This window comes from Vombatus ursinus, unplaced genomic scaffold, assembly GCF_900497805.2.
Source record: "Vombatus ursinus unplaced genomic scaffold, bare-nosed wombat genome assembly UNPS02014784.1, whole genome shotgun sequence".
NCBI lineage: Eukaryota > Metazoa > Chordata > Mammalia > Diprotodontia > Vombatidae > Vombatus > Vombatus ursinus.
Window position 1 is genome coordinate 20,280,883 of NW_020954562.1, and position 18,407 is coordinate 20,299,289.

At 37.0% G+C, this 18,407-nt stretch overlaps 1 protein-coding gene across 3 annotated transcripts in view; it reads right to left on the reverse strand.

Annotated features, from left to right (window-relative positions):
• Positions 1 to 2,824: 2,824 nt before the first annotated feature.
• The window catches only part of GASK1B (golgi associated kinase 1B), a 46,840-nt gene continuing 31,257 nt past the window's right edge, over positions 2,825 to 18,407 (reverse strand). For all 3 annotated transcript variants that reach the window (XM_027866794.1, XM_027866795.1, XM_027866796.1), the window contains 2 exons: positions 7,086 to 7,312; positions 2,825 to 3,846 (listed from right to left, as the gene is read on the reverse strand). In XM_027866794.1, the coding sequence (XP_027722595.1) occupies positions 3,639 to 3,846; positions 7,086 to 7,312 (435 nt within the window). In that variant the 3' untranslated portion in view covers positions 2,825 to 3,638. The remainder of the gene's footprint in view (positions 3,847 to 7,085; positions 7,313 to 18,407) is intronic.

The window sequence follows — 18,407 nt, forward strand, 5'->3', positions numbered from 1 at the left end:
TCGCCCATACTATACCCAAAAGAAACCCCCAATATCACAGACCCAACAAGTGGTCACCCAACCTCTGCTTGACCACCCCTTAAGAGGAGGAACCAGGACAGCTAGGTGGTGCAGTGGATAAAGCACTGGCCCTGGAGTCAGGAGGACCTGAGTTCAAATCTGCCCTCAGATACTTACTAGCTATGTGACCCTGAACAAGTTACTTAACCCTGATTGCCTTTAAAAAAAAAAAAAAAGGAGGAACCTGCCCACTCTCGGTGACCCATTCTACTTTTGGATAGTTCTAATTGCTAGGAAGTGTTTCCTGACATCAAGCCAAAAATGTCCTCTTTGCAACCACTATCCATTGCTCCTGGTTCTGCCCTCAGGGACCAAATGGGATGTCTAGTCCCTTCTCCATATGGAAGGCTTTCAAATACATGAGGATGATTAAGCCTAAAGCTTTCTGTAGATGAAATTGTCAACTATCTACATAACCAGCACACATTACAATTAACTGATAGCTAACAGGTTCAGTTCATTGGTGAATAATCATTGAGCACATGGGATGTGTTGAACTAAGCCTATCTCCAATGGAAAAGGAATACCATGGTTTTAAAACATTTTATCTATTTTATACCAGGTCTTGGAAAGATAGATTAGTCACCTTAACATCATCCATTTAAAGAAAATGAATCTTTCAGGAAGATTCCTTACTTGCCATATCTTTCTGCTGAGGTTAATCAACCTTTTCAAATTTGTTACCAGCTCATAGGTAAGCTAGGGAATGTGCTGATATGAACCAAACTACAGAGGAAGGAACTAAATTCATTAGAAATAAGCAGCATTTTGCCATTATTAACACCATTTTTGTTTCAGGAAGAAAAATGAAGGACATTAGCTCTGAGAATTAAAAGCTTGGCCTTTAGCGATTCATTATTCATAAATAATATATCATGAATTATTCACCAATTTCATTTTAATAAAATAGGTAATAAAAGAATGAGGATAGCTGAAATGAACAGATGTTCCTGGAACTTGTATTTATTTGCTTCAAATTATACATTAAGCCTTTAAATTAATCTGGGCCTCCTTATGTATGGGAAGAGGAAGCCACCCTCAATATAATACTTAAAAGGCACCACAAAGGTTGTCTGCCAGATATCACCCATGTGCCACCCATGTTGCCTGGAATTTCCACATTAAAATTACTCCTTTGGGCTGAAGTATTCGGCTTCCAGAAAACCTCTATTAAAATTTCAAATCTGTTATCTAGAAAGAATAATGTTTCAAATCAGGAGTTTTTTGGTCCTGTGCAGGGAACTCTCCATTGAGAAAAATCCCTCCACCAAATTCTACTCCCCTCGTCCAATCCTTACCCCCCATTTTCCACCTTTTACTCTGAAAACCTTAATTAAATCAATACTACCATTGCTTCTCAAAATCGTGTGTCAAACTACTGCCTTGTGGCTCAAGTCACCATCCCTGTGAGTTACCAGACCGAAATACACTTCTGTGGTCACCACTCTCTTAAATCATAGGACCTTAGAGGTCAAGCTTAACCCCATCATTTTATAGATGAAAAAACAACTGATGACCAAAGTGATTAAGTGACTTACCCAGGGTCACACAGCTAGAAAGTATCTGAAGAAATGGCACTAGGGAATATGAAAATAAATAGGAATGCTGAAGACAAATTTCAGTTACCATTTTGCCAAGGACAAGTCCTACCAATAAGCAGGCATCTCTGGAAAGTAATACATGACTAGGTGCGTGAGAACTAGCAGATCCAATAATATCTTTCCTCCAATTTTTTCTTGTATTTAGTTTTTGTCTTTTAATTTCTGCAGATAAAAACTAAAATCAATCTATAGAAAAAATTTTACTTCACTAAAATATGATTGCTGATGTTATTAATATTGCTATTTAATTATTCTTTCTTTTCAAAAAAGAAGAGAAAATGAAGAACAGTAAGAGCAGCTATAGAATATAGGTGTGGGTAGCATTTTTTTGTAAACAATTCTTAAATGAACTCTCAATATCAATTTCTCAAGTAAGCAAAAAAAAGCTAAAAGAGAGTAGTCTTTCGAAAATTATTTTAAAAATAAAGTTTAGGGGTGAATATAGAAATGCTTACTTTGCTCTTCAAAAATATTCAAAGGCAGTGAGATCCAATAATCATGTTCCTCTACTGTAAAATGAGGATAATAATAGTACCTACCTCACAGGGTTGCTGTGAGGATCAAATGAGATAATATTTGTAAAAAGTATTTAGCATAGTGCATGGCATATAGTAGATACTACATAAATGCTTATTCCCTTCCCTTTCTAGATGTTTAGGTTCATTTTAATATGAATCAGATATGAAGGTGGAGCATTGAGAAAGGGGTGGGAACTGGCCTTGAGATTAGAATTGTGGTGAGGAGACATCACAAAAGTCAAGATTTAACTCATAATTTTCTCTTTGATAGCAGAGAAATAGGTTTAAATGTTATAGTTGGTGTGAATTAAATTCAAATATCTATTCTTATTCTAAACAAACCTTAAGAAATTGTTAATGGATCATAAAACTGGCTTCAAAAAAAGTGACAAACTAAATTCTTTCCCCTCTGCCCATAAAAAGAAAAACCCTCTATAAAAGCCTCTGTATATGTATATATATTTTTTCTAAATAACCAACTTCCAGTCTAAGAATCACTTGGTTCCAAGTCACAAGGTATAATTTAGATCTCTCTTTAGAAAGAGAGAAGCTATGAAAATAAATAGTCAAATCTGAATTGTTTCTATTCTGAAAATGCAATTTATTTCTAAAAGATGTGGGAATATTATGCTTTTGCTGTAGGTATGGTAGGTTTGTTTTTTTTTTTTTTTTTGGCAGAAATGCTGGAGGTTTTTACGTTTTAACAAATGATCCAATATATCTACGCAGATCATCATTGAAGTCTTTGAGTTTTTTTTTGTGAATCCTAGATAAGCATTTGCCAGTGCTGAGACAGCCTTTGGGCATCTCTGTTCTGAATGGAAGGATCATAAATCCAAGGTTCCTCAAAACTGAGGAGGTCAAAAGGCTCCAAGAACCAAGGTAACTTTTGGTCACTATAATCATAAAGGTCTTTCTTTATGGTGTCATTATAGAAACAACCAATATGATACATCAGGTCTCCTCTGCTAAGCAAAGGAATCAATGTAAGCACATTCAGCACAAGGACTATATTGTTTTCTGTTTCTACATTCTCAGTGCCTTGCACATAATGGGTGCCAAAAGGTATTTGCTGAGTTGAATTGAACTGAACTTAGTCAATAAAACTGACTGGTTTGACTAAAATTCAGTCAGATAATCCTTGAAGCCATTATGCAGTCAAGTATTTAGGTCAATCTGATGCCAAAAAAAAAAAAAAAAAAGGATTTAAAAAGTACAAGGCAACATGTCTAGGGTATTGGGGGGAGGGGTACAAAAAAAAAGTCAGTTACTGCCCTGAAAGAGCTTACATTCTACTGGGTCCAGTTCAATATATATGGAGGAAGAGAAAATGGTTGTTTTCTCTGAAGGCAGAATATTTTCAGAAACATTTCTATAGGAGTCTTGTAGAAGTACTCAAGTAGTTCTATGTCCTAATACTTTTGTCTCAATTTTTACATTAATAACAAGCCCTTCAAAGTCATTGATTCATAGGCAATACTTTGGCTCCATGTGCATTGATGTAGGTGAGAAGAATCTTGGCCCTCTGTTCTATCACATCAATAAGTTTTTCAATTCCTTGTCGACCTCCTTGGCTTTCCCAATAAACTTTATCAAGAAACAAGGACTGAAGGAGTTTCTCCCTTAAGTGCTGACTCTTCAGAACTGAAACTGCAGATTCAGGAAACCTGAAAAGACAAAATGGATTATAATCTAACCAATAGTTCTGGCCATCATTGATCCACCATAAATCATAGTACCTAATTATCTCTTTAAAAAACAAACCATTTAACTCACTGTCACACTACTGGTATGTCTTTTAACAATGACATATTAGAAAAATGTCATCCAATTTAACAGAGTTTTCAATATCACTCCCATCTTAATATCTGGGGATACATCCATATCGGCAAAGTGAAGAGCAGAATAAAGAGTCATTAAAGTTTCTATTGGGTGGCTTGAATACATTTCTTTAATCATCTATTTTGCTTTATCTATGGTGATAATTTTCAATTATCAGGAGAGATGAGTGTATAGGCAATCAGTTAAAAGTAGGGCAGGGTGTTTAACAAGAACTATATTAACAATTTCGGCAAAAGTATTTTTCATGGATAGTAGGTAAAGAACTAACGTGGGGGGGCTCTCTACAACTTCTTCCAATCTAAATCGAATGGGCTGAGAATGGCAGTTTGTTTGCTAGAAGCCTTGAAGCATCTGTCTAGACACCCTATGTGTGGAGAGGCAGGTAACTTCGTCCTCTTGAAAGAAGACATAAAAAAGGGGTCATTTGAGAGATCTGGGAATGGGAGGAGCAAGGTGTTAAATGCGGAGGTATGTACTTACAGGCTGCTTTGAACTCCCAGGAGAAATTTATTATGTAAATGAGTGGCTATATTGTTAAATAAAAATTTCATGCAATGAAGTATTAAAAATCCATGATTTGCAAAGTCTATAGATGTTCAACTAATTGAATTGTAGCAGGAAAGTAAACATTTGAGAAGAAACTATTAAAATGAGAGAAAGGAGAGAGGAAGTTAGCCTAAAAACATATCCAATCTTCCCAAAGAGAGGAAAAATGTTTTCTAAAAACAAAATTGTATGCATTTCTTAATTCTTCAAAACAAACTGATTAATGAATCTATTCCATACTTAAATCTTGAATTAATTACCTTTTCATTTTGCTTTTCAGTGTACAAGTTTTACATATATATATATAATATGTATGTATGTATGTGTGTGTATATATATATTACATGTATATATGATATATATATTTTTAAGTTTCCATTTTAAACTCATTCCTCACATATTAAAGTCTAGTTCTAGTAAAAGAGACAGCTAAACTCAAGATGGATGTTTTGTTTGTTTTTTTGTTTGTTTGTTTGTTTGTTTTTGCTAGACGATGGGATTAAGTGACTTGCCAAGGGTCACACAGCTAGTAAGTGTTATATATCTGAGACAGCATTTGAACTCAGGTCCTCCTGAATCCAGGGCCAGTACTCTATCCACAAGATGGATGGTTCTTCATGATGTCTTCTGGTGACTATTATTTCTAGGGAGCTAGAACTTAAGGAGGCATTTAAAGTGACCTATTTATTATGTAATATCCTTTCTAATGGGCATATGCACTAAATGACAATCTGGGTACCTGAATCTTCCTTCCTACAAAAGATACACAAAGGAAGAAAACCACTACATGCCAAACCTTCAGCTTCAGTGTGTGTGTGTGAGTTTGTGTGTGTGTGTGTGTGTGTGTATAACAAGATCAATGGTAGTTTTAGGTGGTAGCAGCAGTGTCCGGGAGCTAGCCAGACTTGCTCCCAAGAGTTGATTGTTAAATGTTCATAATGAATATTTACACCTTGGAAATTAACAAATATTCAAATAAGGGCCTGATTTATTATTTTGTTGGTTATCTAGACTTAAGAAAATGATAGAAAGTATATTAATAATGATTAAATTTTTAAAAACATCATGTATAAATTTTTTTTTCCCAAAGACCTTATCATTAAACATTTACCAGCACATCCCTGGATAACGATTTTAGTAGCTTCTTTAATAATTCAAAATCTATAATTGTGTCACTGGGAGTACTCCTTCCACCAACATAGATTGCAACTACTCTGTAACTTAGTAGATAGTCTTCAAGAGGTGTTAGAACCAAACAATTCATTATCCCATATCCATACTAGGAATGAGATTCTCCAAACTTAGCTGGGACTATCATCATACAATAGCAATGCCTTCTTTCAACAGGCCCACATTTTGTAGACTCTACATGGTCTAAAAGATAAAGACTATAGATGACCAGAAAAGGTGATGGGCCCATAATATTGCTGGAGATTGAAACTCCACAACATCTCTCATATCTGATCACTTCTCTCTGCTCCCATAAATTGAGGCTCTCATCACCTGGACTACCATGATGGCCTCTGAATCGGTCTCCCTGCCCCAAGTCTTTCCCTATTACAAGTCTGTCCTCCATATAGCTGACAAAATGATGTTCCTTAAACACAGATCTAACCACATCACTCACTTAACTCAACAAATTCCAGTGATTCCCTATTGCCTATAGGATAGAATATAAGTTCCCTTATTTAGCTTTTAAAGCCTTTCACAGTCTGCCCTGCCCTACCTTTCCATTCTCATTATCCATTACTCTCTCTCCTTTACTCTATAGCCCAGCCAAACTGGTCTTTTATCTGCTCCTTACACGGCACTACAACCCCCACCTCAATGCCTTTGTATTTGAACTATCTCCAATCCGAGAATAGACTTCTTCCTCATCTACACTTCAAAGTAGCCCTCTTTTCTTTTCCTTCAAGACAAAGCTTAGGCACTACCTTCTATAGAAAGCCATCCCAGCAAGTGCTAGTGCCTCTGCTTTCTAATGTCTTGAATTTAACTACCTTGTATTTTATGCAAGGTATAAAAAATATAAGATATTTATTTTCTATTAATTCTGTACATCCATACTACCTATACTTATATATGTAAATGGCACCTTCCCAAACAGAATTTAGGATTCCTGAAAGTAGGAATTGCTTCATTCTTTATTTTTTAATCCCCAGTGCTTAAAGCATATTGCAATCACTTGATAAATGCTGACTTGCTTTGACTTTCAGGATGGGAAAGGGTGAAAGGGCTATCATTTGCATTGGTGGAAGGAGTACTGGTGCCAATGAAATCACCGACCTTTGAAAGTGACAATGTGTTAGGAGCCACGAGATGATAATGGGGATAATTCCTGTGTACCTAGGTTTTGCTCTACTTAGCATTACTTCCTTTAACTCCAGCTTCCTTCCCCAAGAGACACAAATTATATTTCTGTTAAAAGTAGGGCCTAAAGCCTAATTTCTCTCAGCCTTGCTACTTTTCAGCACTGAAAAGAGTATGAGCTCATTATCATTATAATCCAAAAACTTACTCTTTGATTCCTTCTAATAATTTGAAATTTAAATTATCTTCACTTCGGTCAAAGAAACCTTTATTGTCTATAAAGACCAAATGCCTTGGGTCATGCTTTCTTTGAACAATGTGTGTTAGCTCCATGGTATCTTGGTTGTCACATTTCTGCCTCACTCCCTTCTGACCACAGGCATCCTCCTTCCGAGGTCTGAATCCACAGCAGTTTACATCTAAGCGGTTGTAGATCTGAAAATACAAAGGTTGAAAAAACCAATAATAAGCCAGGCTGCTAAATGTCACCAACATTTATGAATACCAGGGGAGTTTTACAAGTGATCAAATCTATGCTTTATTAAGAAATGACTAACCAAGATCAAAGAGAATAAAATAATTTAATTAAAGTCAACTGTCAGTATAAATTCACAGTTTGGGACACCTTGATTTAACCATGACTAGCATGGCTTCAGTAGAAGTCATATGGTGTAGGTGATAGAAAGCTGGATTTGGAGTCAGGTGAATCCAGAGTTTAAAAACCAACTCTGACCTTAGGCAAAACATTTAACCTCTATGAGCCTTGCTTTCCTCACCTATACAATTGGGATAGTAATATCAATAGAGTTGTTTTGAGGCTCCAATGAAATAACATGTGTAAAATATTTTTTGAATTTTAAAAGCCTTCTATTAGTATTAACTAGCTTCAGCTTAACCTAATATTAACAAGGCCAGATCAGTCCAAGCAACTTGGCATCTCTAGCCTTTACATATAAAATCCCCATTGATATAACACATAGATAAGTGACCAGAAAAATTCCTTGCTTTATTTCTGGTACCAAAGGAACTGCAGCTCCTAAAGCATAAAAATTTCAGTATAATTAAAACTTAATAGATAGCAGTATCACAATGAATAAAACATACAACTTGGAACCAAAAAAGCCCAGATTCAAATTCTGCCCCTGATATTTGATGGTCTTGAGACCATGGGCAAATAAGTCACCTAACTTCTCCTCATCAGTAAAAAGGGCAGGAGAGGAAAGAGAAAGACATTAATAATAATACCTGCAATACCCAGTTCATAAAATTGTTTTGAAGTTCAAATGAGATAATGTCTATAAAGCATTCTGCAAACTTTAAAGCCTTCTATAGATGTTATCAATTTTAATGATGATACTCAAACTTAGATCCCTCCCAAAGACCAAGTGCAATCTACACATTTTCTCTTTCCTTGGGGAGGAAACACATGAAGAAGACAAACAGCATCTTCCAAGCCCAGGAGTGTTCTCCCCACCTGTGGTCCAAACCACATATAAACTATATTACTAGTATGACAGAACTGTAGATTCAGAGCTGGAAGGAACCTTAGAGATCACCTAGTCCAATGCTTTTATTTTACAGATATGCCACATCTAGGGTCACATCGTCAGTTATGTTCTGGGCACTGCGCTAAGCAGCAGTGACATAAAGAAAGGCAAAAACATTCCTTGTTCTTAATGAGCTTATAATCTAATCACAGAGACACACGTGACCCACACAGGTAAGAATGTGGATTTAAATAGACATCTTTTGATTTTAAATCCAACACTCCCTTTCCACTGTACCATACTGCCCTCCTACTACTGCCAGCTTAAATTTGAAGAGTCCATAACTTTGTATGGAGAGGAAGGAGAACAGAGAACTAGACTATGTTCTGGGCATAGTCAAGGCATAGGTCTGAGTTTCAAGTCCCATTCACATGTGTCATTACACATTGCATCAAGACCAAAAATATTAGAACCACTTAAATAAGTTCATGGTCACTCAAAAATCCACACAGGAAAAACCTAATGGATGAAGAATGTTTATTATCTAGATTGTGCTAGGCAAATGAAAAGATAGCCTATAGAAATTGTCCATCAGCCTATATATCTTAAAAGGGTACTGCAAATAAATTGGACCCAAAAGTGAACAAAAGGAGGGAAATTAATTGGATTATTTTCCGGAAGTTAAAAGTCTGGTTTTTTGGGGGGTTTTTTGGTTTGTTTTTAATGACACCATACTATCACTGAAATAAAGGTCTACTTTTTTTTTCCTGCCAACATTGTTCCAGAGTGGTAAAGGGGAGACATCAAGAACCTACTTAACTTACTTGGAAATATTATCTAAGACTGATCACCATCCTCCCACTTCTGTTGTCTCTCCTTCCTTGCCCCCACCATCCCACCATCCCTGCCACTGTCTCTTCTACCTAGAATAGGCAATGAAAGGATAAGTCAGTCATAGTGAGCTGGCTTTGTAATGATGCTTAATTAGGAATGATCCATGCACTAAAAACAGAAATGGTACATGGGAGGAATTTGATGCACTATATGGCTATTTACTTGCACACAGCTTAGAGCAAACTGCTGATGAAAGAAGCAGATGTTCCAAGTGTGTTGACCAGCAGTTATAAGAAGAGTCAGAAATGTCATACAAGGGTGGCATTAGTATGGTCAAAAGAACAGAGATACGCCTAAGTGGATAAATAGAAAGCCAGGGACCTGCCTTGAATGTGGGCAAGAGTTCAAGAATCTGTCCCCAAGTTGATAGAAAAGCAAGTCAGTTGCTACAAGGGTCATGATGATGGAACAATAGCTTGTCCAAAGGGTCTCATGTGCTAACCAACTGACACAAAGGTCATATCATATAGGCTCACTATCACTTTAAAGGGAATATTAGTCTAATGAGCATAATTGAGAAAATATTTTGATAACATTATTGAACTATTTCTATAAAACCAGGTTTTATTTGCATAAGTAATTTCTGGGTCATAACTGGGTAGAAAAGGAAACATAATCTAAACAACACAGTATCTGGAAGCCATTGCTGTAGTTCTGTTAAGTACAGGGAAAAAATGAATTCAGAAATTTGGGCCTCTTTCACTCTAATTCCTTCTCCCCACATAAGCATTAGCCAAGAAATATTATGGAGTCCCCATGCAATTTACCCATACTATTTTCTATACATTTCTAGATATAAATTCACTGATGTAGTACAGATGGTCAGACCTGTCTACAAGCCAACAACTGTATACTGTATATCTCTCAGTAGATTTTTATGCATTCTGAGTACAACATCCTACTGTGATGCCTCCCACCATACCCTGAACATTGGGCTTGCTGTATCAGTGTTGTTGACTAACAATTATCATTGGCTCATGAAAACACATTTGCATTTGGATTATTTTTCTCTGCACTACAATTGCTAACAAAGATGTGGCTATAAAGAGCTTCACTGGCATTAAATAACAATCACTCTATAGAATATGTCCCCTTTCTCAGTGAATGGGTATTTATTCTACCAATCTATTTTCAAACTGCATGAAATCAACTAAAATTGAGATGGAAATGATCTATTTGGGTTCTCTTTTCTATTCCCTTGACAGCAGTAGGTTGTTTCCTGTGGTGTATTTTTAAAGTGCTTTGTCCAATCTAGTTCTGAATGACTCAAAAGATGATGCTTTCTTCCACCATTCCCCTTGGCAGGCTGCTGCAGTTGGAGGCTATCAGACCTCACTATTAAGAAATTTTTTTTTGTATTAAGCCCAACTTTCCTTGTGCAAAATGTTACCCAATTAAATTTAATTATACCCATTCACATAACCAGTAGACAGAAAGAGCAAAGATTATTCCAAAATAACATTAAGTATATACACATGTATGTATGTAAACATACATATGTATATATGTCTACTGTTATATATTGTTTTTATAAGTGGTTATATATGTACATATGTATACTAGCAGTCACATATATGTACATACATGTGTACTTATAAAATCAGTAGATATATACATAAAGAGATTGCTATATATAAATATATTTATAGATATATAAATCTAGACAAAAGAGGCTTTAAAGTCCTTGTTTCAAGTCTTGCTGCTGATATTTATTAGTTGTGTGACTGATCAAAACATTATGTCTCAGTTCCCTGAGGCAATTCTCTAAAACCAAATGTTACAAATTAGTGACCCATTTGCAATGGTGGAGAGAAATTCTATACTGAGTATATTCTACACCAATAAAATCACAGGTCAGACACCCACTGACTCACACTGCCCAAAAAAGATAGCTATTTATACATATTTGGGGTAATCCCTGCTCTTTTTTATTATACTCTTCAAGAAATGATAAATAAAGCCTCCTCCGTGCCATTGCCATCATCTAGGCAATTAATAACCAGTGCATCTAGTCCCTCTCTACAATTAATTTTCTTTAGACTTCGCAAGATTTTTTTTTCTCCCAGCTCTTCTGGGAAATCCATCTAGATCTTTCTATTGCCATTCATAGTCAGACTAAAAATAATCCACCCTCAACCCTCTAATCCACTCATTAAAGTTTAGTGCCTCTCTGGCTGCCAGTTAGTGGAGGAACATTCTGTAGAAACTTTTGCTTATTTTTTTAAGGGCGAGCACAGCTTTGTAAGCTCAAATAGGGCAACTCTCACTAATACGGAAGTAGACTGCTCATGTTGAAACACTCCCATTTTTGACTGGTGCATTCCTAAGCACTGTAGTTCATGTCTGCATTTCTGTTGTGGTGGTAGTTAGGTAGTCATGCCCAAAGGAAGTGGTGTTTAGGGAAAGTTTTAAATTATTTTTTTTTTAATGAAACAGCTTCAAACTGACTACCAAACTTCAGAAGAGATCATGATATAGCATGATGAAATTCCTGTCTTCTCATCTCTTACGTGAACAAAAAGATATGTTTTGCCCACTGTAACCTGCTATATTTATCCATTTCTCATCATTTAAGAAAATATGTGTTTTAAGCATTTTGCTAACTAAAATTACCTCAAGAATTCAGGTGTTTCTGCCAAATTTTCTGTTCATGGGGATATTTTTAGACAGATTTACTTCTACCAAGGTATTTTTTTCCCCCTCTTTCCTTTTTGGTACCATTACTTTCACGGCTCAGCGAGAAAACTTTCCCAGTTGGTTATTTAAGTTAGGCCTACAGAATAAAAATAGAATGGCCCAAACTTCATTCTGTCATTTGAAAAGCTCCACAAATATCTGAGATAGACCACCTTATGTTCTAGCCCTAAGAGCTATTGCTCACATACACCCTGTTCCTTCCTTGGGTGCCTGTTACACATTAAACCATGATTGTATCTACCCAAGACAATTCTAGCCAAATGATTATGTTATTTATAGTCTATCTCATTTTGTAGCAAAAATATTATCAAACACTGCTTTCTTCATAGCCAAACCCATTCTGACTAGGTCACATATCTGAATGATATCTGGATGACTAATACTCTACTAAAGGCAGCTAGTGAGGAAGTGCATGAAGTGCCCAGCCTGGAGACAGGAAGACTCCTTTTCCTGAGTTCAAAGCTGGCCTCAGATACTTACTAGCTGTGTGATCCTGAACAAGTCACTTAACCTTGTTTGCCTCAGTTTCCTCATCTGTAAAATGATCTGGAGAAGGAAATGGTAAACAGTCCAGTATCTCTGCCAAGAAAACCCCCAATGGGCTCACAAAAAATTGGACACAACTGAATAGCAAAACAACAGTATACTTTTGTCATCAAAAATCACTGGTTAAGAAAGAAGCAACATATGAGATATTCATTGACATTTTATGTTTTCTTCTACTACATTACCTGAACAGTTCTGTGCTCAACACCTTCCCCATCCTCCTCCAAATTCTCCTTCACAATTTCTACCTATCCCTTCAGATGCCTTGATACCAATGAATTTTTTGGCTTCACTGATTCTGGCTACAATTCAATACCACCATTTTTTTTCTTCATATAGATATGTCCGTACCCTCTGAGTCCTGTTCACTATCCTCAATTACCATCACTCTTCAGTACTATCCTTACAAAGCCTAGAAATGTGGTACTTTGTAAGAAGTTCCTTTCCTTTCCTTTCTGTCATGCCTATGCAATCCTGAAACAAGCCAAATGTTCAAGTTTTTTACAGATACTCATTTTTGGCCATGTGAAATTCTATTCTTACTGTCTCTTGCTTGAAAAAAATTCCCCAATGCCTCTAGATTCCTTAGCCTGGAATTTCACAAATTAGCTCCAACCTACATTTCTCTATCTTTTTCACTCTCATGTTGCCCTAAGTGAACCCTCCCATAACACTAGATATGCATGGTCTTTTTGAGTACACCTGGCACTCTTCTACCTCCCTGTCTTTGCTTGAAACATTCTCCTCCAGCTCACCTCCATCATAGAATAGGCATCATTTCTATCTATATAAATACTGTCTTTCTGGGTCTATCTAAAATACTTTCTCTTCCTTGAAGACTCCCTAATCACCCCAGACAAGAGCTCCCCCTCTTCTTACATCTAGGAGCCCATACATTCTTCATTCTACTAAGTTAGTATTAGGTACACCTAACCCACACCTTTAGACACAATAAATTTCTATGACTTAAACCTATGATGTCCCTGGCTCCTTGGCCCCATATTCATTCATTGTCCATTTCTGGAGACAGTTATCTGTCACCTATTTGCTTAGCTCCAACCCAGGCCCTGGACCCAAAGCAGTCACAATGTAAGGGAAGTGCAAGGACTGATGAATTTGCAATTTAGGTGGTTCAGCCTCAGCTCAGACTTGATGCTGGTCTTACTCTAGGTTTGTACCCCAGTTCTGGTAACTTGGCCCTTCACTTGTTCATTTGTGACTAAGCTCCTCCCTCTCATTTTCTCTCTTTTTTAATAGTATTTTATTTTTCCCCAGTTACATATCAAGAAAATTTTTAGCATTTCTTTTTATAAGATTCTGAATGCCCAATTTTTCTTGCTCCCTCTGTCCCCTCCCTCTTCTGAAAATGGTAAGCAGTTTGATATAGTTTATACATGTGGTATCATGCAAAAATATTTCCATATTAGTCATAGCTGGGAAAGAAGAAACAGATTAAAAGGAAAAAACCATGAGAAAGAGTAAAGTAAATGAAAAAAAAATGCTTCAATCTGCATTTAGAGTCCATCAGTTCTTTATCTGGATATTGATGGCATTTTCCTTCGTGAGCCCTTTGTCCTTGTCTTGGATCATTGTGTTGCTGAAAAGAGCTGAGTCATCCATAGTTGATCATCACACGATGTTGCTGATACTATGTACAATATTTTCCTGGTTCTGCTCATTTCACTTTTCATCAGTTAGTACAAGTCTTTCCAGGTTTTCCTGAAGTCTGCCTGTTCATTATTTCTTATTGCACAATAGTGTTCCATTACATTCATATACCACAGCTTGTTCAGCTATTCCCCAATTGATGGGCAACTTTTCAATTTCCAGTATTTTGCTAGCACCAGAAAGGCTGCTATAAATATTTTTGCCTTTTTTTATGATCTCTTTGGGATACAGACCTAGTAGCAGTATTGTTGGATCAAAGGGTATGCACAGCTTGATTGCCCTTTGGGCGTAGTTCCAAATTGCTCTCCAGAATGGTTTGATCAGTTCACCATTGCACCAACATTGCATTAATGTCCCAACTTTCCCAATCCTCTTCAACATTTATCATTTTCCTTTTTTTGTCATATTAGCCAATCTGATAGATGTGAGGTGGTACCTAAGAGTTGTTTTAATTTGCATTTCTCTAATTAAAAGTGATTTAGAGGACTTCTTTATATGTTTATAGTTAGCTTTGATTTCTTCATCTGAAAACTGCCTGTTCATATTCTTTGACCATTTATCAACTGGGCAATAGGTTGTATTCTTGTAAATTTGACTCAATTCTCTATGTATTTGAGAACTGAGGCCTTTATCAGAGACACTTGGTGTAAAGATTGTTTCCCATCTTTCTGCTTTCCTTCTAATCTTGGTTTAACTGGTTTTGTTTATGCAAAAGCTTTTTAATATAATCAAAATTATCTATTTTATATTTTGTAATGCTCTCTATCTTTTGTTTGGTCATGGATTTTTCCCCTCCCCATAGATCTCACAGGTAGACTATTCCTCGATCTTCTAATTTGCTTATGGTGTTACCCTTTATGTCTAAATCATGCCAAAGGTCTGTCATAACTAACTTTCCTAATATTCTATTTATCTCCTTAGTTTCTTTCTTGGTTTTTTTAATTGGATTTATTATGTTCTGAGAGGGGACAGTTGAGGTCCCCTCTCAGAGTATAGTTTTGCTGTCTATTTCTTCCTGTAACTCATTTATTTTATCCTTTAAGAATCTAGATGCCATACCACTTGGTTCATATATGTTTAGTACTGGTATTGCTTCATTGTCTATGGTACCTTTTAGCAAGATGTAGTTTCCTTCCTCTTTTAATTAGCTCTAGTTTTGCTTTTACTTTGTATGAGATCAGGATTGCCTCCCTTGTTTTGTTTTGTTTTGTTTTGTTTTGTTTTTGCTTTTTTTTTTTTTTACTTCAGCTGAAGCATAATATTGAATTTTTTATGTTTTCTTTTCCCTTTTTACTTGTTTATGCTTCTTTTGGGTCTTGATATTGGAGGTCAATTTTTTTACTTAGTTCTGGTTTTTCCTTATAAAAACTTGAAATCATTCTATTTCATTGAATGACCATTTTTCCCTTCATGTATTATGCTTAATTTTGCCAGGTGATTCTTGGTTGTAGTCCTGGTTCCCTTGCCTTCCAAAATATCAAGTTCCATGATCTTAGATCCTTTAATGTTGCAGCTGCCAAGTCCTGTGTAATCCTGATTGTGACTTCCCAATATTTGAATTACTTCTTTCTGCACAATTGTAATACCTTTTCCTCTACCTAATAGTTCTGAAATTTGGCTATGCTGTTCTTTGGAGTTTTTATTTTGGGATCTCTTTCCTGAGGTGATTGATGAATTCTTTCAACATCTATTTTGCCTTCTGGTTCTAGGACATCAGGGCCATTTTCCTTGGTAATTTCTCGAAAGATGCTGTCCACCTCTCCCCTTTGATTATGGCTTTCAGGTAGTCTAATGATTCAGATATTGTCACTCTTGGATCTATTTTCCAAGATCAGTTGTTTTTCCCATGAAGTATTTTACATTTTGTCCATTTTTTCATTCTTATGAATTTGTTTGGTTGTTTCTTGATGTTTCACAGAGTCATTAGCTAATGACTTGCCTAATTCTAACTTTTAATGTGTTGTTTTCCTCAATTAGCTTTTGTACTTTCTTCTCCATTGGTGAATTGAATTGTTCTCTTTAAGTAGATGTTTTCTCCAGTGGATTTTTGTATCTCCTGTTCCATTTGGTCAACTAGTTTTTAAGCAGTTTTCCAATCTGTTGGCTCTTTTTTCATAATTCTCTTGCATCACTCTTATTTCTTTTCCCACTTTTCCTTCTACTTCTCTTATATGATTTTTAAGCTCCTTTTTGAGCCCTTCCATGAGTTCTTTCAGGGCTTAAGATCATTTCCCATTTTTCTTCGAGATTTTGCCCATAAGAGTTTTGACATTGTTGTCCTCTTCTGAGTTTGTTTCTTGGTCTTCCTTGTCATCATAATAACTTTATATAGTCAGATTCTTTTTGTTGTTGTTGTTTGCTCATCTTTTTTTTTTTTGGCCTTTTTCCTTTCTTTTAAATTTGAGCTCTACACCTGGGGTGGAAACATCACTGTCTCAGGTTTCTTGTGCCAGTGGCTGCAGTCCCTGGCTATTTACCTGGTACCATGTTGATGTTGCCCTGAGGACCCTGAGGAATCCTTGTGTCTGGTGCTGTACTGAGGGTGTGAGGGGTGGCTGGTGCTGCTGGAGGCCATAGGGTCTAATAGTTTACCTCTTGCTGCACTGGAGTCCTCGTGTTGGTGTCCAGCATGTGCTGGGGTCTAGTGGGGTGTTTTTACATTCCACCAGGACTGCACTGAAGCAAATGGAGGTCTGGCAGCTGGAGGATACCTGTTTGCTCAGGGCTTGGAACTGCAGTCTGCTGATTCACCCTGTTTATGCTAAGGTACATGGGAAATCCTGCTGTTGGCATTTGCCATATTTATCACACTGGGGCTCAGGATCTCCCACTGGTTTGCTGAAGTGGGGCTTGCTTCTGGCTTGCTGGGATGCTTCCTGTCCTGGAATATGCTCCCCTTTTACCTGAGTAAGATGGATCTTTCTTGACAATCTTCCAAGTTTCTTTGCTAAAATATTGCTTCATCCCACCTTTTTGCTGGTTCTGGTGTTCCAGGATTTGTTTGGGACACTATTTTATGGTTGCTTGGAAGTGAATTTTGGGGAGGTACAGTGATTTACTGCTTACTCTGCCATCTTCACCCTCTTACTTTCAGTGTGATGGAGTAGAAAGAGAGTGTGACTTGACGTCAGGAGAAACTGTTCAAATCCCATTTCTGAGCCTCAATTTCTTCATTCATAAAATGGGGAGGGAGTAAACTAGATTATCTCAAATATCTTTTTCTAACTGAAATCTATGATCTTCCGATAAGAATCATACCCACTTCTCAAGATTGTTGAGAAAACTGAATGTAAAGCAGTTTAAAGTGCTATATACATTTCGGCTCTTTATTTGTATGGAGGCCACCTGGCAGAATAGACATAGGGCTAATCTCAGAGCTGGCAAGACCTGGGTTCAAATTCTGCCTCTGACCAATACTGAGTGAACCTGGGCAGGCTACTTAAATTCTCAGGGCTAAAAAGTTGCTGATCTGCACTGGTAAAGGGCATTCCCTCACTGGGAGTTCTCTACCTCAGTGAAAACACAAAGCCAGACCAAAATATTTTTGGTACTATTATTACTAGCCCACCCTCAGTCATAGGTTGCCTGTTCTATTCCCCAATGCTTATAATCAAAGCTGGATACTCTGCCCTGCATCCTATATTCTATAAGACTAGAAGCCTTGCTCTGTTCTTGATGGTTCTTCCACACCCCAGAGCCCTGTCTCTGAACTAGAGGCTCTAGGATTGTGTTCATGCTTGCTATGTCCAGCCAGATGTCCCTGGATCTCTGCTGTTGTCTGCTGCCATGTCCTTGATGTGTCACAGAGCTCGTCCTGCCTACCCACCATAGGACCACCCTCACTATTCTCTACCCCATCTGTCAAAAATACATGTTAAACACGGCTTTGTTTACCTTTAAGCCAAGAACTCTCACAAGCTATTTCCCACATATATTTGTACCTGAATCCAAATCCTACCATGTTATAAGCATGTAATTTCCAGGTCCCTGTTGAGATGAAAATAATCAGAAACTAATATTGTTATGTGCCCCCCCCCCCCACACACACACACTTACCCTTTGACTCTGGTGCTGAGGCTGTTCCTACCACCCACAAGCCCTCTATTTTTCACAAGCAGGGACAATTGGGAGCACAGACCATTTTCAATCTGGTATCACATCCACCAGGGCTACAGTCATCCAACAATATGCACCACCATTGCCCTTCAAATGATGCTATCACCACTTCCTAAAGATTG